At 36.4% G+C, this 24,979-nt stretch overlaps 2 protein-coding genes across 6 annotated transcripts in view; both read left to right on the top strand.

Moving 5' to 3' along the window:
- Positions 1-9,809, top strand: part of suco (SUN domain containing ossification factor) — a 55,045-nt gene extending 45,236 nt beyond the window's left edge. For all 5 annotated transcript variants that reach the window (XM_081378715.1, XM_081378717.1, XM_081378716.1 and 2 more), the window contains 6 exons: positions 51-138; positions 929-1,033; positions 1,139-1,287; positions 2,130-2,221; positions 4,546-4,601; positions 7,151-9,809. In XM_081378715.1, coding sequence (XP_081234841.1) covers positions 51-138; positions 929-1,033; positions 1,139-1,287; positions 2,130-2,221; positions 4,546-4,601; positions 7,151-7,594 — 934 coding nt within the window. In that variant the 3' untranslated portion in view covers positions 7,595-9,809. The remainder of the gene's footprint in view (positions 1-50; positions 139-928; positions 1,034-1,138; positions 1,288-2,129; positions 2,222-4,545; positions 4,602-7,150) is intronic.
- Positions 9,810-12,355: 2,546 nt separating this feature from the next.
- scrn2 (secernin 2) lies at positions 12,356-23,039 on the top strand. The gene is made up of 9 exons (XM_081378720.1): positions 12,356-12,461; positions 13,884-14,046; positions 14,222-14,403; positions 15,369-15,568; positions 19,887-20,102; positions 20,502-20,667; positions 21,297-21,465; positions 22,373-22,535; positions 22,614-23,039. The coding sequence occupies exons 2-8, from the start codon at positions 13,885-13,887 to the stop codon at positions 22,523-22,525; spliced, it is 1,248 nt and encodes a 415-aa protein (XP_081234846.1). The 5' UTR covers positions 12,356-12,461; position 13,884; the 3' UTR covers positions 22,526-22,535; positions 22,614-23,039.
- The last annotated feature ends 1,940 nt before the right edge of the window (positions 23,040-24,979 follow it).

Below are 24,979 nucleotides of genomic sequence, written 5' to 3' on the forward strand. Positions count from 1 at the left end.
TGATGATAGTGGGAAACATGTTCTTATTATTCTGTTCTGCTGTCACTCAGGTATCGCAAACAGATGGAGGAGATGCAGCGGGCTTTCAACAAGACCATCATCAAACTGCAGAACACCTCCAGAATTGCAGAAGAGCAGGTCAGTCACACCGAACATTGACTGTTAAATAAAATATCCTATTTTAATAGAAAAGTACCATCCAAACATTTGGGATCTGTACGATTTTAAAATAAGTCTCTTATGTTGACCAAGGCTGCATTTATTTGATCAGAAATACAGTAAAACCAGTAATATTGTGAAATATTAAAATGTAAAATTAACTGTTTTCTATTTTAATATATTTTCAAATATAATGTATTCCTGTTATGCAAAGCTGAATTTTTTAGCATCACTACTCCAGTATTCAGTGTCATATGATCCTTCAGAAATCATTAAAATATGCAGATTTGATGATCAAGAAACATTTATTAATATTATCAATGTTATAAAAAGTATTAATTTCTTTAAAATAAAAATGTATTTTCTGACCCCAAACTTTTGAACTAAAGTTAGTATGTCAATATGGGAAAGAAAACCAAAATAAATAAATGTGATCACAAAATATGATTATGCTTTTATTTAATGGATTCTTTTTTTTCTCTTGTACTATGTTATTTATCCAACTAATTGAAAAAATTAAAAGACTGATTAAAGACCGTTTCAAATTAAAACAAAACATTTATGACACTTTCCGTCTCAGAAAAGAGATGCCGTTTGTTTCACAATGCCACTTATATTTTGCACCTAGTTAAATGCCGCTGATACATTTTTAAGTGACTTACTTGTTCAGATATCTTGCGACCCGCAATTTGGAATTACAATTGGGCCCCATTATAGCATTTTATACATGTAAAACATGTGGATAACCCGTACATCTGTATGTGTTCAGGACCAGAAACAGACTGAATCTATACAGATGTTGCAGAGCCAGCTGGAGAATGCCACCAAGATCATGCTGAACCTTTCTGCCACCGTTGCTCAGCTACAGCGAGAGGTCTACAAACCTTATATAATTCCTTCCCCATCTAATGAGTCATATCACGGCCCACCCAGTAATGTATATCAATATTTAAAGCCTGTTGTACACTGTGTGTTGCAGGTTTCTGACAGACAGAGTTACTTGGTGTTATCTCTGATCCTGTGTCTGACGCTGGGATTGCTGCTCTGTACGCAGTGCTGCAGGAGCTCACCCAATCACAACACCAGCTCAGCCATTCCCATGAGCAACCACTACCCCAGCCCGAAGAGGTATAACATGCACCAAATGTGTCTGAATGCAATGCATAATGCAATGCAAGAGCACAATGCATTCTCAGTGTTACTGCAAGGACTTTTGTAGAGGCCATTACTGTCGTCTCCTGTGGTCAGTTTTCTTTCACGTCAACTGCTTTTATGAGTTGATTCGAACTGATATTACTTGTTTTTGAGATGATTTATTAGTTTTTTTTACAAGAGTGGAGAATTCTTGCTGAGTAAGCTAGTTAAAGTAAACTGTTGACAGATTTATAGCTGGCACCATGAATAGTAGCATATCTAGTTTAATAACGCAGAAGTTTGAAGGTAACCCGAAGTTACAATAACGCGTCAACATAAACTACCATTTAAAAGTTTTGCGTCAGGTATAATTGTTTTTATTAAATAATTTTATACTTTTATGCAACAGTTCTAAAGTTACAAAAGATTTCTTTTTCAAATAAATGCTGTTCTTTTGAACTTTGTTCATTAAAGAATCCTGAAAAGAAAAAACCTGTAGCACAGCTGTTTTCAACATTGAAAATAATAATAAATGTTTCTTGAGCATCAAATCAGCATAGAATGATTTCTGAAGGATCATGTGACACTGAAGACTGGAGTAATGATGCTGAAAATTCAATCACAGGAATGAATTACACTTTAAAGTATTATTACAATTTAAAATAACAGTTTTCTATTTTAATGTATTTCACAATATTAGTGTTTTGGACCGGTAATGTACATTATGGACAGAGGAACCCTGCATGCTTGCAATGCATTGGCCAATCGTTCACGTCTATATTTGGGCACTTGCATAGAGGACCTTTGTGAATCGTTTTTCTATTTCTCATTCTCAGGTGTTTCTCCTCATATGATGATATGAGTCTGAAACGGAGAGTTTCTTGCCCTCTCGTTCGCTCTAAGTCATTTCAGCTGCCTACATCAGAAGGTAAGAGTCACCTTTGACGCTGAGGAGAGTTCTGATGCCAGAGCACTCTTTATTTTCTCTCTACTCCTCCCCTTCTCTCATGTAACGCACATTGTTTCACTCAGCTGTGGTTCTGTCTTTTTCAGCCAGACTCAATTCCACCATGTTCATTTCTCACAGCTTGAGAAGCCCAGATGACGTCCATTAACATCACGCCTTCCCACTTAACATGTGGCTTACTTTGTGTGCTCTCATTTTGGCTGCCGCTCTCAGAAGAATCACGTCTTTTATTTTAAATACCATACCGAACACTTAACAGCTTGAACTAGTTTTGAGTCCAGCTGTCACTAGTTCCACAGTGTCTGGAGCGCAGTGTGATTTGCAATTGAATGTCAGCACAGTCATGCCTAATGTTTGGTCCCGCCAGAGGTGGCCGATCAGATACGTCCCTTAAGCAGTAAACATTTTCTTTTACAAACCAAAAGTGCGATTTTTATTATTTTTTAAAAAGTGAGAAAAAAATGAACAAATTGGAGGTCAATGTATTATGTCTCAAAATATTAAATTATCTTCTCATATTGATAAATACCAACATAGAGATATTTAAAACTATTGATATGTATTATGTAATAATAAATATAAATACAGTACCAGTCAAAAGTTTGGAAACACTACTATTTTTAATGCTTTTGAAAGAAGTCTCTTATGCTCATCAAGCCTGCAGTTAAAAACAAAAACAAACAAAAAAAAAACAGTAATGTTATGAAATATTATTACAATTTAAAATAATGGTTCTCTTTTTTAATATATTTTAAAATGTAATTTATTTTTGTGATGCAAAATTTTGAATTTTCATCAGCAAGTACTCCAGTCTTTGGTGACTTATGATCCTTCAGAAATCATTCTAATATGATAATTTGATACTCAGTTATTATCAATGATGGAAACAGTTGTGCTGTTTAATATATTTTTTTGGAATACTTTTTTCAGGATTCATTGATGAGTAAAACGTTAACAGCATTTATTCATAAAAACAGCATTTATTCAAAATAAAAACATTTCTAACAATATAAATCGTTACCATCACCTTTTATCAATTTAACGCATTCTTGTTGAATTAAAGTACTAATTTCTTAAAAAAAAAAGTTATTGTTCCCAAACTTTTGAACGGTAGTGTATATTGTTACAAAAGATTTCTATTCTAAATAAATACAGTTCTTTTTAACTTTTTATTCATCAAATAATCCTGAAAAAAGTATCTCAGGTTATAAAAAAAATATTAAGCAGCACAACTGTTTCCAACATTGATCATAAATCAGCATATTAGAATGATTTCTGAAGGATCATAAGACACCAAAGACTGGAGTACTTGCTGATGAAAATTCAGCTTTGCATCACAAAAATAAATTACATTTTAAAGTATATTAAAAAAGAGAACCATTATTTTAAATTGTAATAATATTTCATAATATTAGTTTTTTTTTTTTTTTTTTTTACTGCAGGCTTGATGAGCATAAGAGACTTCTTTCAAAAACATTAAAAATAGTAGTGTTTCCAAACTTTTGACTGGTACTGTATATAATTATATTTATTATATATATATATATATATATATATATATATATATATATATATATATATATATATTACAATGTGCAAAATTTCATTTTGTAATTAATTTGATTAAAATCTGTAATCAAATGAAAGCTTTATTGAGAACATTTAAGAGAAACTAATGTGATGTTTACGTTTAAAAACCAGAATGGCTGCCAGATACACCGGACCATACTTTAAACGCCAGAACCTTCCTATTCTTCTTGTTTCTTTTTGTCCCTGCTATTTTTCCTCTCACGTTTTGCTGCAGCGTGTGTGTGTGTGTGTGTGTGTGTGTGTGCGTGCGTGTTGGAGCATGTGAGCTCATCATTGGTTTGTGTTCATAAGGCAGAGGTTGGATATTTTTAGCACATGATGCTTTTGGCTGGCACACGTTGGACATTTGCAAGTAGTAACAACAGGAAAATGTGGTACATTTAGTGGATTATTAACTATCGTATATACAGATATGCAAATCAAAACTTGACTTTTAAATGTGTCCAAATGACAGCATTATGCAAACGATTAATGCTGCAGCCATGGTTACCACATGCAGACTTTGTTGGTGGTGAAACAAGTGAAATAGGATTTGACAGGGCGGATTACAATTCAATAACAGTTTCAGCCATCAAGAACAGCTAGGAAATACTTTTTAAGTGTATGACTTGAGCTACTACTTGCAAGTGCTGTCATGCTTGTGTTATTGTTTGCCATACCATTCCGTTAACCTGCCCCCTCTCTCCCCTGTTTAGTAGGTCCTGATGACTTGTACATTGTAGAACCTCTAAGGTTTTCTCCAGAGAAAAAGGTATGGAGTTCGTTTCGGCCGCTGTGTGTTCATGACAGTAATGGGACTGAAGCTGGGTTTCAAAATCATTCACAGCTCTTGTTTTCTCCAGTTTTACTGTTGTATTTTTAGTCTGTAAGAAGTTAGAACCATGATTACATCACATGTTTCTTAAGAAATCCTACAGTAAATGTGAAGAGCAGTGAGTGCTTTGGAATGCAGCTTTTTCCAGTTAGTCTCTCTGACAGGCCATGAAGTTAACCGTCTCTCTGCTGACTGAGAATTAGGGATGGGAATAATTTTCTGATTCAGATTACATTTGATTAATCTCATTCCATTGACACCAAAAATGTTCTAAACTCAACTAAACAAAAAGGAAACAAAAATGATGATTGATGTCACACTTTTTATGTTGTCAAATAAACATCAGTAATTGCACTGATTACATTTTCATGAACCTGAAGTGCCTTGGTTCATTTTGAGTTGGACATTGGACATCAGTTCATTTAGTCAATAACCACACTGAGCCATTTAAGAAATGAATGAGTAATTCACAACACTATTAAGGATTAGTCAAGGTTTAACTAGTTCCCTAAAGCTAAACACGAGCTCTAGTGTGGCTGGTCTGGCAGATCTGATAGTAAAGGCCTGTTTACTCCAAACATTACTATTGTAATGTTTTTGAAAGAAGTATCTTAAGGCCCGTTCACATCAAGGACGATAACTATAAAGATAACGATAAAGATATAATTCTAAAAATCGTTCTCCATATTAAAGAATAACAGAGTTCACACCACAACTATAACGATAAAGATATGAGGAACGATATCGTTGGGATCACTTTCAGAACGATTTTTTTTCCAGCTGTCAAACGGTAAAACACTGACAGCCAATCAGAATCCATTCTAGCAGGTCATCCATTTTCGCTACTTTGAAACCGCAGCGCGTGCTTAGAATAAAAAGACCGTTATCAGTCGTTGGTGTGGACGCATATATAGTTATCTTTATCGTTATCTTTATAGTTATCGTGCTTGGTGTGAACGGGCCTTTATGCTCACCAAGGCTGCATTGTAATATGTAATATTTTGAAATATTATTACAGTTTAAAATAATGGTTTTCTATTTGAATATACTTGAAAATATTATTTATTTCTGTGATTAAAAGCTGAATTTTCAGCATCATTACTTCAGTCTTCAGTGGCAAATGATACTTCAGAAATCATTCTGATATGCTGATTTATTATCAGTGTTGGAGACAGTTTTTATTTTATTTTTTATATATAACTTGATACTTTTTTCAGGATTCATTGATGAATAAAAAGTTATACAGCTTAAAAAATAACAGCTTTTATTTGAAATATTAACCTTTTGTGACAATATACACTACTGTTTAAAAGTTTAGGGTCAGTATTTTTTTTCTTTCTTTTTTTGAAAGAAATTAATACTTTTATTCAACAAGGATGTATTAAATTGATCGAATCTGATAGGTAAAGATTTATATTGTTAGAAAAGATTTCAATTTTGAACAAATTCTGTTCTTTTTAAAGTATCACAGGTTATAAAAAAAAAATTAAGCAGCACAACTGTTTCCAACATTGATAAAAAATCATATTAGAAGGATTTCTGGAGGATCATGTGACAATGAAGACTTGAGGAATGATGTTGAAAATTAAAATTATATTTGAAAGTATATTCAAATAGAAAACCATTATTGTAAGTTGTAATAATATTTCACAATATTACTGTTTTCTTTTTTTTTCTGTACTGTATGTCTGTTCAGACCGATGCCAAAAAAAACAAAGAATGACTGCTTGTATTTACTGGAAATGAGAAATGTTACCTTGGTAAGTTTATATATTATATTATATTATATTATATTATATTATATTATATTTATTATATTATTTCAGTTAACATTATTATCATTAAAGTTAACATTATTATAATTAAATAAAACCATAAAAAAAAATTGTAACTTGAAATAAATGTTATTTCAAGTTACGAATTTTTTTAAAATGGTTTTATTTAATGATAATAATTATCTTCATTGTTGCTTAGGAAATTTTTTTTATCTCATATATTTCATGAGAACGACAAGTTGTTGTAGTTTTATGAAATCGTAGCGGCTCTGGTCATGAAACCAAAAGTCTGGATCTCATTGGTTGTCCAGTTTTTTGTTGCAGTGTGACATTAAAACACCTTGCTGTTAAAAAAACAAACAAAAAAAACTGCTTTGCATTGAAGACATGCAAAATTCTGTGTCGGTCTGAACAGACATTACCAGCCGTTCATAAAAATGAAGATGTTTATTGTCTTGGTGTTAACAGGCCTTAACTTCTCCACAAATGATCCCTTCTGTTCTTTGCCCTCATGAGTATCATCACATGGTCATAGTGATTGTATTACTGTGCTGTCATTTCTTGATTTCTATTCTTAGTGTCTGTTGAAGTGTTCATCCGTGTTCAAACTCGCTCAGCACAAAGACGGTTACAGCGGCTTTAGGTGTTTAAATACCTCTCTGAATGCATGCTTTAGACTTAAAATCATCTCTCTATTTTTGTGTCTTTCAGAAGAAACGCTGCAAGACAAAAGCAGGGGACCGAGTGGAGACGCTCGTCCCCTCAGTGCCAGCTGTTAACGGAGAGCCCAGGTGCAACAGCGAATCATCTCCTTCTCTTCGCTTCCTGCCGTCGACGTGCAACGGCTTCGCGTCCGCCACCTCATCCAGAGACTGTGCGTCAGAGGAGAGCTCCGCTTCTACGCTGTCCGAGGAGTCTTTCGGCTGCGCCCCTATGATGAACGGACTCGAGCCCGTCCTCTGCAACGGGGCGCCTCCGCTGACCAAGAGCAAGATGGAGAAGAGGTCTCTGAAACGACGGCGGTCCAGGAACGCGGAGCAGCAGCCGGAGGAGATGATGAACTCGCCCCTTCCTGTGACCGTCATGCCGGCGCTGGAGGAACTTATGAAGGGAAAGGACACGTTTGGAAGGACAGCTGTAACGGGACGAGTTTGAGTTTTTCACATTGACATCTTTCCTTTTCTTATTCCATCTCACCGTCGTTTTGAGATTTATTGTCAGTGGCGATCCTGACGCCATCTTCACTACATCCTGGTTCACAGAACTTTGGTTATGTGCCTTTTTTATCCATTCAGGATTGTTTTCGTTATTCCCTTTAAGTTTTTTTTTTATTATTATTCTTCTACGGAATATTATGACTGATAAACATTCGCAAGTATGAATGAGTCTTGACTTGATGTTCTCATATCTTATGTAGATGTGGCGTTGCATCACCATGACCATGTGACCTGTCAATGCCGGCGGCCCCGCATCATTCAACCTCTTTCTTTACACTAACATGACCGCTTTCACTGTCCCTTTAACGCTCACGCTCTGCTCACTCTTCCTCCTTCGTTCGAAATGAAATTCTTGTACATGCGAGTGTGCGTGACTCTGCACCAGTCGTTGTCTGTGGTTGGTTTGTGGGACCAGTGATGTCACTTAGCACAGGGCTTCAATCCAGTGAACAGAGCTGAATGAAGAACAGATCCAGTCATTGTTAATTCTGTTTTCATTTCTTCTTTTAGAGCCAAATTATGGCCTGTTTCTCTCACCATCTAGTGTGACCAACGAGTTCAGGCTGGGCCTGAACTGTCTCTCTCTCACGCACACACACACACACACACACACACACACACAGTCTCTCATCCTCAGTATCCAGCTTTTTCAAGTACGTTTACAGCTCATTTTCTTCATGTTCAGTAGAGCCGTCATAAAAGACACATGCAGAAATTGTAATTGTTTTTGTTCACATACCTTATATGTACACAGGAGTTTGTAGGGGACAATCTGTTTTTTTTTTTTTTTTTGCGGTAATTATTTATGTATTTATTTATTTAAATGTGACCCAGGCTCTATGAGATTACGGTCATGTGACATATATATCGACATACATATTGCAGTGGCCCCTCCAACCTCCATGTTAGAGCTCTCAAGATTTATTACAGATACACACAGGTGGTACGGACAACATCTTCCTTTTCTCCAGAGTTTGCACACTGCCTTTTTTTTCCTTTTCTTTTGAGAAAGCTGGACTCTGATCGATTATGACTTAAATTATTTTGTAAAAATTATTTGATTTATGAATTTATTTTCCATCCAAATAAATTCTGAAATCAAATTAAATATCAGATATATCCGTTCTAATGCTCATAATGTGATCATGGAGATGTCGTACATGACATCTGTTTGACCCATCTGGCTGTGATTCGCTCTTTCCCGCTGGATCTGTTCGGATTAGCTTTGAGTTTCTGGATTCCAGGTGAATCATAAGAATGCCCAAATTCTCCTTTTTGCGTGAATATAATGCATGTCCAGCAAAGCAACCCTCTGGTCTGTCCTGCTTGTCATGTACATGTAAAGATGATCTGTATGTGTGTCCAGCGTCCTCTCTACTCACACACTCCCTCTTTTCACACTTTCTATGTATGTATGTGTGTTTGCTGCTTTCATAGTTGTTTTAATGCACCCAAGAGACCATTTGACTTCCCAGTGGAGTTTCTCTGTCACACTTGTGTGCTTCATGTGGTGTCTAAGATTGTGATTGTTTTTGTTTCATGCAGATGATCCCATCATTGACCTTTTATCAAACTGGGGGGTTTAGGAGAATGTGAATTATCCTCGATTGTGAATTCACGTCACGATTTCAATAAAAGGGAAAGATTGGGATGACGTACGATGGACCATCTCTGTGTGATTTCCATGACACATGCTCCACTTTGAAACCCTTTATAACCTTTCTCCTTATTTTTGAATGCTAATTGATATATGCTTGTGGATTTTGTGTTTATGTATGGATGTTTTTCTCAACCAGTGTGTATGTTGATGAGTATTTTGAGCTGAATTGTTCCAGTATCCCAGTGAGTAGAGACCCCAGCGTGTGTCTCTCCTGTGCACTTTGGAGAACTCCACATGCCTTGTTCTTCTTCTTTTTTTTTTACTCCACACCTTGTACAAGTGCTTTTTCGAACCAGGCTTTTCTTAGTATGGCGCCCTCTAGTGGCTAATGCCTGATTTATTTAAACGTCCGCTAGGTGGCGCCCAAATGAAATCTCATAGTCTGTGAGAACGAACTGCACAGTATTTGACTTTTTTTTTTTTTTAACTGTAACTACATCGGTGTAGTGCCATTAGAAACTGTGAATTTATAAATAAAACACTTTGCTGTCTTTATTCAGTGTGTTTGGTTTTATTACGGTGTTTATTAATCCGTCACAGTTCAAAATTAAAACCCATGAAAGCACAGTGGCCCAGTGACACAACTTGCCCACATCTTAGGAGTCTTTTAGTTCAATTGCATACAAGTACAAGGCAAATATAAGACGTGGTGCAGTTCAGAGTATAAAAGTTAAAACGGATAATAACAACAACTAAAATATAAAATGAACATAAATGTAAAAAAAAATAAAAATACTGGGATAAAAAGTGCTATGTATTATTAGGGCAGTTACATGATTTTGAAAAGCTTTTAAAAAAATTGTTTTTATAAGCTTTGTTTTGTGATCTCGTATTGTGAGATTGTGAAATCGGCAATATATTGCAAAATGTAATATATGGGGAATTAATCTGAGTTAGTTTTTTGTTTTGTGAATATAGAACTTTGCCAAAATAATGAAAAGATTAAAGGGGGGGTGAAATGCTCATTTTCACTCAATCTCCTGTTAATCTTGAGTACCTATAGAGTAGTATTGCATCCTTCATATCTCCAAAAAGTCTTTAGTTTTATTATATTTATAAAAGAAAGATAGGCTGTACCGAGTCTTTCCCGAAAAAAACGAGCGGCTGGAGGTGGGCCGTGTGGGCGGAGCTAAAGCTGTGCTAACGCGCCGAGCTAACAACACACAGAGGCATTTGTTCAACAGTTTTACTCACCGTTCCAACGCACGACCGCAAACCTTTATCATTGTGACTGCTCGATCCTTAAGCATTAGACGATCTGCAAATCCGTCGATCTGGGCTTTGTTTATAAAACAATCATCGTCGAAATGCAGGGAACAAACAGTCTTGCACAACTCCGTTGATGCTCTGGAAAAACAAACTCCATCCACTGGTCCCTTAACGCTGGGTTCTTTGGGAATCTGTGCAGGGTTGTCTTGCCCTGGCAACCAAAAACACACTTCTTTGGTGACATTGACTTCCCTAAAGCCGAGCAGAGCGCTTGGATGAGGAACTGCTTTCGCTCTCTTGCTCTGGTCTACGGATGCGCGCGCGCCCGCGGCTTTCCGGCACAAGTGTCCTTTGGACCCATATCAGGAAATTCCGCCCCAGATGACGTCACACAGACCCATACTCGAAAAAAACTTTCCGAAACTTGTGACAAACCGGAAGGACAATGTTTGGCACAGAAATACTCCTTCAAACGTACAATTTAATTTTTGAAACTTTGTCCATGTTTAGCATGGGAATCCAACTCTTTAAAGGAGAACTCGGCAACTCTAGCGAACTCTAGTCACTTCTTCGCTGATTTTCCCTTTTGTTGTCGCATGTTTTCCCCACGAGCTCCCCCTACAGCTGTGGGGGGGCGTATATGTCACAACACGGTCGTAAAAAACTCACTTGCTGCGGCCTCCTCCCCCTCTCTACCGCTGCTCATGTGCGTTTGTTTTGATCGGAGCAAGCCAACTGAATCGTGTGGAGCTTTGTCTACCGAGGTGGGTAATCTGGTAATACATCATACGCGTGTGTGTTTATGTTGAATTGCCGTAAAGCGATTCGTGTTTCGCGCTCGTTCTCGTTCTCGCTTCTCACGAGACTTTCAATTTCTATTTTGCCGGGACGGTAGTCCCCAAGTTGCAAGGTTGGTTTTCCGCCTGGGAACGCTGGGGGGAGCGGGGAAAGTCACCAATATCACCAGAACAGGTTGTTTAACCATCCAAATGATTTCTAGACAGTTTTATTAAGTTAAAAAAGTTACCAAGTTCTCCTTTAACAGTGTAAAAAACTGAAATAACATTTCACCCCCCCTTTAATAATGTACTTTTATTTCTCAGAAAAATATGGGTTTTGAAAACAAAGTAAAATGTCAAGAGGTTCTAAATTAAGAGTATTTTAAAATCAGTCCAAAAAGAAAAGGGCAACAAAAAATGAATGTTCAATACCTTCAAATGATGTGTTACAAAAAAAAGTACATTATCACCAACAGTATGAATATATCTCCTAATGGCTGCATTTACTGGATAACATTTATAAATAGTTTTGTAAATTATTTCTTAGACCTAACCTATAGTGATGTCCAAATGCTGTGCCAAGATATACAATGAGATTTGTACTTGATTTGTATCCACATTTCCTAAGAAATGCCAGGAAAAAGATCAATATTTCTAATAATTTTTGGATATTATTTAAGTTAGATTTTTATTTTTTAGAAACAAAAGAAAATGTTAAATTCTTGGTTTGTAGTAGTTGTAATATATTTTTATAGAATGTATTCTGTAAAAAATAGATGCATGTATGTATGTATAAATGGCCATACAAAATAGTTCAGTTGAGCTGGAATATTTGTCATTTATTATGTCAATTACGTGTCCTTATAATGTTTTCTTCAAAACACTTCGCTGTTGCAACATTTCTGGTTAATGTAATAATGTGTGTACATTTTTAACGAGTTGGGTGGCGTCAGATGACTTTTATTTTGAAGTGTCTGCAGTAGCAGATTGATCATTCTCAGCTCTGCCTATCACATATCAAGCTTATTAATGTCCGAGTCGAAGCGTTGCAAGGGGCTTTTATTTTGAAGTGTGTTGCCGCAGCAGCAGCATTAGCAGGTTGATCTGTCTCAGCCCTGCCTCTCACAGGCTCGCTGACCGAACTGGAGCTTATTAAGGTAATAATAACTTCGTCAAATACTCTCGTACGTGTGCTAGATAATTAGAGTAGCACTACTAAAACTCAATTAAAGCGTGCACGTGAATGTCACGCGTTACTTTTGATGCACGACTTAGATATTCATATAGATTATCCATTATCAGACACACAGGCCATTAGTCTTTCAGATATTAAAATCATCTCCTATAAAACACCGCATTCTGCTCTTATGAGTGCTTAAAAGCAGCTTTTGACTGTTCTGCAACTGAAGATCGGAGCTGAGGAGTCTGTGAAATGGAGGTCAGGCGATAAGCCGTGTATCTCTGTCCAGCAGCAGCACTACAGTAATCCTTCCTCAGCACTCCTCTATCAGTGCAGGACTCTTCTTCAATCACTCACTACTTCTGCACAAGCTTTACATTCATGCACGAAACATCATATGATTGCTCATCCCTGCTTTCTCATGTAGACATTTCAGTTTCGAATTTTCAGATGTACTTCTTTGAATATTTGGTTTTATGTATTGCATAAATGTATTATTATTAGTAGACGTAAGTTAGTAGTTGTAGTATTACTAGTATTAGTATTAGTATTAGTATTAGTATTATCAAGCCAACAACGAACCACACTTTGAGAGTTTCTCAATGCGCAGTGGTTAGTGGTCACTAGAAGAACCCAGTGAAAATGACCCTTGACCACAAGCCTGCATAATCAAACTCAACATGGATTTTTACCATTCAAAATCATTTATCCTAATCAAATGTTTAAAAGAAATTCTGTTTCTGTTAGTGAAATGGTTTATCATTGTGTCTGAATGGAATATATTACCATTACAGTTTGATATTTGGAATATTTTTGCAATGTTTAAGTAATAAATATTGAAATATTGCTAAATATGTCACTATCCCAAATATTTTTCATGTTTTATGAATGCATTCAAATAAATTGTGTATTTGGTAACACTTAACAATAAGGTTCGTTAGTTAACATTAGTTAACTACATTAGTTAACATGAACATGAGCTGCACGTATACAGCGTTTATTACTCTTTGTCAATGCTAATTTCAACATTTACTAATACTTTAATAAAATCCTGTTAGTGAACTAACAACGAACAGCTTTTTAATTAACTAACATTAACAAAGATTAACTAATACTGTAACAAATGTATTGCTCATGGTTAGTTAATGTTAGTTAATACATTAACTAATGAACCTTGTTGTAAAGTGTTACAGAATATTTAAATGATCAGTTTCGAATTATTATTATTATTGTCCAATTTTCTTTTTAGCTTTTTTGACTAGCAATCTATAAGCCTAAGCCTGTGTATGCCATAATGTAACAGTCCATTTTCCATCATGTTAATCTTTCCATTGCATCTGAGTATGTTGTTGCCATTTGAATCTGATCCACTGCATTGATCCTTATTGATTTGATACAGGATGGCTGAACCGCCTCGGTCATGTGACTGTTTTGTATCTCTGCCTCCGGGTTCAAAAGAAGATTACGTGATATTTGGTAAGAACTCTGACCGGCCGAGAGATGAGGTGCAGGAGGTGGTGTATTACCCTGCGTCCTCACACGCTCCTGGCTCTACACTGGAGGTGAATTGATTTTTCAAGTTAATTACATTTCATCAAAAATGCATAATATTTGTTTTAAAACCCTTTGTGAATATTTCACCATTTGCAGTGTCATATTTGCCCCCCAAATATGTGATGATGTATTGAACAAAATCAAACAATAGATGATTTACAGGTGATTCTCTTTTCCATATAGTGCACATACGTTTCCATCCCTCAAGTAGAGCACACTCATGCAGTTGTGCTGAGCAGACCGGCCTGGCTCTGGGGGGCTGAGATGGGGGCTAATGAACACGGGGTGTGTATTGGGAACGAGGCGGTCTGGACCAAGGAGCCTGTGAATCCAGAAGAAGCTCTGCTGGGAATGGACCTGGTTCGGTGAGCCCAAAACAACCAAACATCTTTTATCTTCTAGTTTTCTAGCCTTAAAATTGATTGACCAGATTTATATATATATATATATATATATTAGGGGTTTCACAACTACTGGTTTTTGCTAGTTGACTAGTTTTGCATTTTTATTTATTCATTAAATTGACGCATTAACGCATTGAGCATTGTTAAGGAAGACACAGAGGAAGGAGTTCTGGTGAATCATTGGAAATGTATTTTTGAAATTCAGAAATAACATAGTAAATAAATTCATCAGTTATTCTTTTCATCAACATGTGTTAATACAAAAACAGCAGCATTCATTTAAAACATTCTTGTAATTAAAACATTCTTGTTATGAACCGCGCCACACCACGCGCATCAGCGAACGTTGCAGATAAACATTGCCACATGGCTAGCCTCAGACAATAACATTGTCAACATCACAACTCTGAGTTTTGCATATAGTTTTAACTACATTTTTCATTGCATCTTTAAGCAAATATCATTTAAACATGTATAGGCCAATATTTTACCTAACGTAACCTCGGTTCCCTCTTCTAGAGAGAACGAGTATTGCGTAACCTGCCGTGCTCGCGCCCGCGCCTCGAGCTGGTCTCGCTTCAGTCGATGAAAACCAGCGTCATTGCCACGAATGGTTGCTGTTGGCAGTGGGTGTTTCATCCTAAGATGATTATCCATTGCAGACGTATTGCTATTGTATTTTAGCACTGCTTTACATAACTTACAGGTAACGGTGGATGTGTCTACATTTTCTGTTAAGTATTTTCACACATAGGATGACCTTGACCGTTTTGGACGCATAGGTACCTCAACGCCTGACGCCATTTTGTTTCCGACTAGTCGATTAGGGCCGACAGCGCCGACTAGTGGTTGTGACAGTCGACTAGTCAACTAGTCGACTAGTTGATGAAACCCCTAATATATATATGTGTGTTATGTGTGTTCAGGCTGGGTCTGGAGCGTGGCGAGAGTGCATGGGCCGCTCTGAATGTGATCACAGGTCTGCTGGAGCAGTACGGTCAGGGCGGAGGCTGTAGGGAAACTGCAGAACCCTTTAGTTACCACAACACCTTCTTACTAGTGGACCGACTAGAAGCCTGGGTGCTAGAGACTGCTGGGAAACTGTGGGCTGCACAGAAAGTCACTGGTGAATGTGTTTTTATACGGTTTGTTTTTCTCACTCGATGTGTTTGACAAGCTCTAAAAATGAAAAACATTTACGTTTTATTCTGGTTGAAAGTCAAGACTGATTATAAGTAATTATAATATGAATTAAAAGTTGATATTGTAATAAAAGGTTAAATAAAAAGGTAATAAATGTTAATATGTACTTTAAAAAAAAACTTTTATATCTGTTATATTTATATAGTCAACTAAATCAAATTAACTGATTAATTAATTAATATTTATATTGTATGTATAAATATGTATGTGTATTCAGTGTGTGTAAATGTGCATTTTATATACATATATAAAAATTAATTAATCAGGTCATTTGATTTAGTTGATTATACAAATATAACAGATATAATTTTTTTTACGTTTTTTTAAATAAATATTTTAAATATTTATTTTTATTTTTTAATATATTGTATATATTTAGTATAGTATATTTTATAGTATTTTTTAATATATATATATATGTATATATATGAATATCAATATATATATATATATATATATATATATATATATATATATATATGAATAACAATTAAGTTCAAGTGTGATAAAAGGTTTATGTAAAAAAAATTATATAAATATATCAGTTTTGGCTGAGAAATCACCCCCCATAAGATAATTTAAAGTCATTATTGTGTTAAATGAGAAAAGCAACAAATAGACATTACAAAAAGTAGCTTTAAAAATAAATATTTAATTTGATTCAACATGGAATTTATTACACATAAACTTTTAGGCTCCAAAAAAAAAACCCTATGTTTTTTTTTTTTTTTTTTGCATCTGAATTGGTATTTAGATTTACAGACTGTTTTGTTGGGTATTAATGGGTTTTTATTAATTTGGAATTATTGGATTTGTCCCAATATCTTACATTTTAGGGGCGTTCTAACTGCACTGCATCATGCAGTGTGTTTTTGCCCTGTATCATGTTCGTCACCAATCAACTGTATGAAATGTAAGATGAACTACATAGGTCTGAGGCGCGTGCGTTAAATGTGTATATATATATATGCAGGGCTTGACATTAACACCCGCCAACCCGCCAAATGCGGGTGGATTTTGCTCGTGGCGGGTAACATAGTCACTCCAACTAGCCACTTTGGCAGGTTGAATAATTGTAGTCTTTTCAAAACGCATCTGAAATAAGTGTGACACTACGACACTACAACTCCCATAGGGCTATCAACGAATATTCTAAATTCGAATATATATTCGAATAGTTTTAAAAAGAATTTCGAAGGTGAAAATGAATATTCGAATGTGGAAAAACACCCGCGGTAGCAGAGGCGCGGCTGTCTGCTTTGTGTGTGGGCGCGCTGCCTGAGGGGTTAGGGACAGGTAACAGGAAGAAGTGTTAACGTTAAACAGAAACATTACTAAAGTGTAGGCTACTGTATTGACTGAATAGATATTGCATGAATAAGGTAGGTTAGATACAGTAGTTTCATGCACTGCAGGCGTGCACTGGTTTGATTATTTACCGTTTCATGTCAAGCAAAAGTTCCATGTTTACCACAGCACAGCTCGCTCGGAGCGTTCATGTCGGTTCTATATACTGTAAAACTTAAATTATTGTAAATAATATTTGTTTCAATCACTGAATGAAGCCTGCTATATAAGAGTCGCGACCTTAAATTGCTTGCACAAAACTCTTGATCAGCACTCAACATTTGCTTATTGTTGTTGTTCATTTAAACCGTTATGCACAGAGAGCGTGACGCCTCATTCGCGCCGCAAGACCTCCAGACGCGCGTAAACGAGTGAGAGTGGGGTCTGCGGTCTTGGCCATTAGTGGATTTACTTGTTTTTGTGTAGGTAATACGTTGTCAAATATGTTTAAACTTAAATAAACTACCTATACAAGTAGTTATGTCTCTTTGTATTAATTTGTCCTGTTATTGACATAATGCGCGTCATTGACAAAATGCGCAACCAGATGTTCGAATAGTTCGAATAGTATTTTTTTTTTTTAGAGGGAATGTTCGAACGTCATTTTTGAGCAATTTTGACAGCCCTAATGAGTATTACATGCACACAGTGTTGCCTTGCGCTTGCGCGCTTGTGACCGACAACACAGAAATAAAGAGACAGTTAGCTGCATGCCCTGCTGGAGTTACGTCGCATGCCGGTGTGGAGCTATGTGGCGACATATAATACATAATACATGGTTTTATTTTTAAAAAAGGAGTCATAATGATAATGACCTGTATTGTTATATATTTATGTAGTCTTGATTTGGGTGAGTACAGTGGTTTTACATTTAAAAGGATTGTAAATCTAGTTCAAGTAAATTTTAGCACGCCATAGTCAACTTTTATCAGGTAATTTCACAAAAACAAAAATGTGGCTCGTAAAAATGCTGTGTGGCTAGTAACTTTGGAAAACCACTAGCCACATTGGCTAGTGAGCAAAAAAAGTTAATGTCAAGCCCTGTATATATGTATGTTGTATATATATATATATATATATATATATATATATATATATATATATATATATATATATATATATATATATATATTGTATGTATATATATATATATATATATATATATATATATATATATATATATATATATATATTAGTGGTGTCAACAATAATCGATTCGGCGATGCATCGCAATGCGGGGCATGCACGATTCAGCATCGATGCGGCAAAGTGCCATAATCGATTATGTCACTGTTTTAGGGGTGTAACGGTACGCGTATTCGTATTAAACCGTTCGGTACAAGGCACGCATTTTCAAACCGAACGGTTATTTCAAATGTAAGCGCGTCGCGAGCGCGCTCATAATGTAGACGCTGGCGCGACCACAACATCAAATGGCAAACGCAATGTAAGCGGAACGAAACTGAGCTACTCGTGACGGACTGTTTATCAGTTTGGACCAACGCAGCGCGAGCCGATCTTATAAGCTACTACACAGCGCTAGAGATCCAGTAAAGAAAGCATTTGAACTCGCCACTAAAGTAATAACATCGCTGCGAGATCTAGTGAGAAACATTCACATTTCTCCGTTATTAACGGATCAAACAGCGCTGACGTGGTTCATTGTGACATGAATGAACAATCCAGTGTCCACAGATCAGCAATATTCACCATGGATTTACTGTAGTATAACACTAACTGCAACTTTGGAAGTTTGGCAGGAATAGTACAGGCTATAATGCTTTCAAGTAACGTTATGTTGGATTTATTTCGACATTATGAATAACATTGCTGCCCTCAAATGTTAATCTGAACTAAAATAAACATTTGTTTATAAGCACAAAATAAAATTTTTTCCAAGGAGTTTTGTTTTATATGCTCATAAGAAGAGTCAATTATAGCTCGATCATTGCTCAAAGAAAAAAATGTCATACTTTATGATGTTAGCTCTAATAAAAAAAGAATAAAAAAAAATCAAGGAAATTTCTCTGGCATTTCTTTCTTTTTGCTGTATCGAAAACGTACCGAACCGTGACACAAGTGTATCGTATTGAACCGTTACACCCCTACACTGTTTATTTTCTGTCCTTGAGTTGGACAATAAAGTTGAAATTTAATTTCAAATGGTTCTCAATCAGAGAGAAGAGAAACATTTCTCATTCAAAGCATTGAAAGCAGTGATTTATGCTTTCTTTTTCAGGTTTGAAAATGCCATATTCAATACCCTGAACCATTCAATTTTATTTTATTTAATGACATTTATGTCAAAGATACAGGAGAGTGATAATACACACATAGCAGCCAATAAAATCTGTTGTTCAATATCTGACTGCTTGTATTGCCTCATGAATGATGAAAATTTTGCCTTGTTGTGTGCAGTAGAATTTTGATGCATCGCAATGCATCGTAGAATCGAATTGAATCGAATCGTTACCTGGTGAATCGTAATCGAATCGAATCGTGAGGGCAGTGCCAATGCACACCCCTAATATATATATATATATATATATATACATACTGTATAGATAAATCAGAATAACATATGTGAGAATTTTAATGTGAGGACAAGTTGATGTAAAAAATTCTAAATATTTTTAATATAAATGAAAAATAATTAATATACATTTTCAAATATATTTGATTAGTAATGTTCCTTTGTTTTAACATTTTCAAAATCTTAAATCTTTAATTACAGGCTGTATTAGATTTTGAATCCCAGATTTCCAATGTGGCCTTAGACTTTTGCACCCCACTGTTTTTTGGAATTATATATCAGGATGATAAATCTCTATGAAAAGTCTATTATCTAAATAATCCGTCTCTAAAAATAAACGGGATGTGATTTGTTTTGCCAGAGGGAGTAAAGAACATCTCTAACCAGCTGACGATAGGCACAGAGATCTCAGCGGAGCATCCGGATCTGCGCGGTGCGGCCCAGGCTCAGGGCTGGTGGAGCGGTGAGGGGGAGTTCAGCTTCAGCGCTGTCTTCAGTCCTGACAACCCCCCCGCGAGGATGGAAATGGCCAAGCAGCGCTACACGGGCGGCACAGCCCTGCTCCAGCAGCACGACGGTACGTTTGCTTTCCCCTGGCATCGGGACTGAGGAGGAGTGGGGTTGTGTTTAGAACGGGAAGCCTGAATGCTGTGTTCGTTTGGTATTTTGAAGAGTATGTTGAATACCGCCATCTACTGTTGTAAACTGCATTTACAGTCATTGTATTTATTTTTTTAGCAATTATTAGTGGAAGGCATGGACAAAACAAAATTATATTATGCCTGATATAATTATACTATTTTGACTTCTTTTCAATTTCTATTAATTTATAATGTTTTATTATACAGTGTATTTGTGGTGTATGTATGAATTATGTAGCGTTTATATTGAACGATGCGACAAGTACTACCGTATTTGAGAGAATGTTTGTTTTAGAGCATAAGTCTAAATAAGCGCCCCCTGTCGCTCTGCACAGGCTCTGTGACGGCAGAGGTGATGATGAGCATCCTGAGGGACAAGGCCAGCGGGATCTGTATGGACTCTGAGGGCTTCCGTACCACAGGCAGCATGGTGTCCATCCTCCCGCGCAACCCAGACGTGCCCTGCGTTCACTTCCTCACTGCTACACCCGACCCTTCCAGGTGTGGCCCTGAAAGATCAAGGAGGACGGGTCCTAAAATCTGTACCCGACCCGAGTCACTTCCTAGTTCTTACCCGAACTAGACATGCATATATAAATTTTAAAAACCCGAAACAAACCCGATAAAATTAAACGCAATTAATTTTCCGATCCTTCTTCGTAACTTCTACATTAGCTACGTTTTTAACCCATGTAGCCAATACTTTATGCTTGTCAAAAATGTAAAAGGATATGTTTTCCGTGGATTTTCGCAAATTGTTTTGTTTGAGGAAAAACAAGAAAATATACAGTTTAATTTGGGTTCATTTGATTTAGTTGATTATTTTTGGCATCAACTGCATTTAGATGGTTTTCTGTAATCGATCAGGCAACAGTACATCGTTTCGAAGAATTATTTAATATGTATTTGTTTTGGAACGAATAGTGGAAATTTGACATACTTAAAATCATTTAAGTCTTCTCGTGTCTGTTTGGTCAAATAAAAGCACATTTATTTTAAATATCTAAATACCTGCTAATATCAGATCTGAAGTTTTGGACCCAAACCCACTCGGGTCTCTCAGGTTTTTGGATCCAAGTGGACCTCTGAAGACCTCTAGTGGACGCATCACACTTCTCCTTCTCTCGCAGATCTGTATTCAAGCCTTTTATCTTCACCGAGAGCATGAGGACCGTCAACATGGTGATGTCTCCGCAGTACGGCCCAGACGATCCTGTCAGGACACAGCCTCGATTCCAGCACCAGGTGGACCGGAAACACGAGCTGTACAAAGCCCACCAGACGGCACTGACCAGCCCTGTAAGTCTGAGAAAGAAACAAACAATTCTTGCTAAAATGCTTTTTGGTTTGTTTATTGCGCTTTTGAACATTTAAAGGGTTAGTTCACCCAGAAAGTCATCATTTACACACTGTTCCAAACCTGTCTGAATTTCTTTCTTCTGCTGAACACAAAAGAAGATATTTTAAAGAATGTTGGTATGCAAATTTAATCTTTTTTTTAATATATAGAATGGAAGTCAATGGCGTCTACCAACTGTTTGGTTACTGACATTCTTCAAAATATCTATTTTTGTGTTCAACAGAGGAAAGAAACTCTTTCGAAGGGCTTTAAATAATTAACATGATCTGAAAAACCTGTTGTACACTCTACTACATGCCTATTGATTGATAGTTCATACTTTTGTAGCAAGTAAAAAGCCTTTTAGTACAATTGTAAAAATGTCCCCCTTCAGGCCGTGTTTCATGATGGTCATGGTTTTTTGCTGTGGAATCTTTAATAATTCTTTTGAAAGTAAATGTAAGAATACATGTTACATTGTTAGTAATATTTTAAGATGAACACTTACTGGACTGACACAGCATATGCTGACTTGATTATCCATACTTCATAAAAAAAAAAAAAAAAAAAAAATGTTAGAGGCTTCTGAGGAGCGTTTATTTATTTGTTTAAATCGTCTGAATAAGATGATATTTTCGAATGCTTCGTTTTATAATCATATTTCTATAATATATGAATATATGATATAATCATATATGAAACTGTACTGTTATATATAAATATCGAATTGATTTCTTTTTATATTTTTGCCATATTTTTGCTCAGTTTGAGCCTATGAATAAAACTTTTTAAAAATCATGTCTATGGAAAGTCTGCATAATGATATAAAAACGTGTGTGTGTGTGTGTGTGTGTGTGTGTGTGTCAGGATGCTGGAGTCTCTCTACAGGAGACTATGAGATACCTGGAGTCTCAGTGTCTTGAGGAAATCGAGGCCATGCTTAAGGGGGAGATACAGGGCCAGGAGCTCGGGGATCTGTTCTTTGACTGCGTGGACGCCGAGATCAAATTCTACCAGTGAGACAGAGCAGGTAAACAGACAACTGTCACACATCTGCCCAGAGTCTTCTTGTGTCTGATATTGCCTCTAACTTGTGGCTGTTTTGCAGTTATCGTTGTGAATGTCACTAGTGCTTGCTGATCTGCCTGGAGAGAGAGAGAGAGAGAGAGAGAGAGAGAGAGAGAGACAGTCCAGAGCGCACAGATTCCTGCCTGCTCAAATCCTGCTCTCCTAGTTCCCCTGATGCCATGCCAAACTAATTGTGACGTCCATGCCACACTAACTGTAACTTAAAAAACACACACTAGATGTTCATGTGAGTGTATCACCATAATCATGTGTAATCGTCACAAAGGGCGGTCATATACGCATCACATTAACCAGTTTGTGATAGTTTACTAAGGTGTGTATGTGCTGTGGGTAGATGTGTGAGAGAAGACGAGATGTTAGTGAAACTCTTCTCATTCCTGTAAGAGATGGGCTCAGCTACCAGACTGACCCTCTGAGGAGAAACACAATAAAATATCAATGATTCAAAACGTCTGGCATCTTTATTATTACTGAAGAGGTTTCTGGAGTCGCATATATACATGAATTTAGCTGGTGTATTCTGCAGTCCAGCTCAGCTGAAAGGTTTGTTTGAGCTGCGCCCTCTACTGTACAGTTGGGAATTTGCATTTCCTTTAGCCTGAGGTTGATTCGTTTCACTTTTGGTCTGAAATGGCCTTTACATTTGCCATAAATATAATTTTATTTTCTTTTTTAATGAAAAAATAAACAAGCCCAGCCCAGGTGAGAAAAAGTAAAAAAAAAAAAAAACAAGCGCAGCCAAGGTGAGAAAAAAATAAAGCAAAAGTAACGTAGCCTAATGCATTACGCTCCATAAAAAGTAACTAAGTAACGCAATTAGCCTACTTTGATACTAAGATATCACACAAACATCCTAATCCTCTAATAAAGCAGAATTTAACTTCCGGAACTGTGTGATCTTGAATGAGAAGAGGAAATGTCAAATGACAGAAGTATGCATTTATGATCAGACAACAGATAACCCAGAAGTTTATCTTTGATTTCAGCGGCCCAGAGTTACTAGACCAGTAAACCACAAACCTTTTTTTTTTTTTTTTTTTTTTTTTTTTTTTTGTGCCTCCAAATGTCAATTAGAGCAAATCTATTTTCTGAAGTTTCATGAAGCAGTGCCCGAAAAGCGCCCATCATAATATGGATGTGTCCGAAATCGCCTTAAATAGGATTTTGGATTTTTTTGGAAGCGGATTCAAATGCCTGCTTTATAATTTTCAAACTGTAAACATATTTTCTTGGTATTCTTACACAAGATTAAATATTACTTGATTAAAATTTCAATTCTCTTGACTTAACCCAAAAGCACTCAGAACTTGTACAATTTGCACGACCTACAAACTTTTTACCTTAAGTTTAAATTTCTTTTAATTTAAGTAATGCCCTCTTTCTTTCTTTTTTTCCATTCTCGTTTATTTTTAGTTTCTGTCTAGTTCTGTTTTTGTTTTGTGCTATGGTGTTGGTGAAGTGTTTTCTTTAACTATTCTTTATATTTAGCCTATGTATTTTTAATACTTATTGTTGTGTTCGAATTTTGTTGTTCCACGCTGTAAACTGAAAAAAATAGGGCACTATTTGACGGGACAGCCATTTGTAGTGGTGTCCGAAATCATAGTGGATGTTATATTGAGTGCACTCATTCAATCCCATAATGCACTGCAATAACGAGTGTACAACTGATGTAGTGGCGCTGCACAAACCGCTGGTCCAATGTGGGAACAGCGTAGTATCATAGAGGTAAATTCCTTTTTAATTTATTATTAAATTGTTTAACTGAGGTTTATACAGGCTAGTTTCCATGACAGAGTTCAAAATAAATCTTTTCATTACTACTTACTGGAGCTGCCAGTTTGCTAATAGTCCAGTCATTTTAAGCCAAAATGGGAGTCAACCTTGAACAAATTGCAACAGAAGCAAACTCAACTGATTTTGTATCCTCAATATGTCCTGAGTAAGGGGAAAAAAAGCCCCGAAGAATCCCATTAGGGGAAAGTTTCGAAAAGAGGGTAACGGCTGCTATTCTCCAGTATGTAGGCTATATTCGCTTCTCGTGTGGCAAGCGGGGCAAAGCTGGTGGATCTCTCCACTCGATGTTTCAGAGAACCGGGGTTACGACAGGGTAACTTATTGTTCTCTTTCATCATCTTATGTTCAAGATCCACCTATGGGAGAGACCATGGACAGCTCCCTGATTGCCCAATACACTCACAGTGAGGTTCTGAAAGCCAGAGAAGGATGGTCGCCCCAGGGAGGCGGTGCCTGATACGTCCCATAATCATGAACCTGCAATCCTGATGCACACACATGACTGCTGTGCACATGCAGGACATGAAACATGTATGCAGCACACACATGATAATAACCCCAGCAACACCAATGTGCATATAAATACAC

This window comes from Scardinius erythrophthalmus (genome assembly GCF_964197995.2).
Source record: "Scardinius erythrophthalmus genome assembly, chromosome: 11".
Taxonomy (NCBI): domain Eukaryota; kingdom Metazoa; phylum Chordata; class Actinopteri; order Cypriniformes; family Leuciscidae; genus Scardinius; species Scardinius erythrophthalmus.

Excerpts from the sequence above, each read along its gene's own strand:
- scrn2 (XM_081378720.1), top strand. The coding sequence starts at position 13,885 with ATGGCTGAACCGCCTCGGTCATGTGACTGTTTTGTATCTCTGCCTCCG. Across the intron at positions 14,047-14,221 it reads CTCCTGGCTCTACACTGGAG|TGCACATACGTTTCCATCCC; the intron begins GTGAATTGATTT and ends TTTTCCATATAG. Across the intron at positions 21,466-22,372 it reads AGACGGCACTGACCAGCCCT|GATGCTGGAGTCTCTCTACA; the intron begins GTAAGTCTGAGA and ends TGTGTGTGTCAG.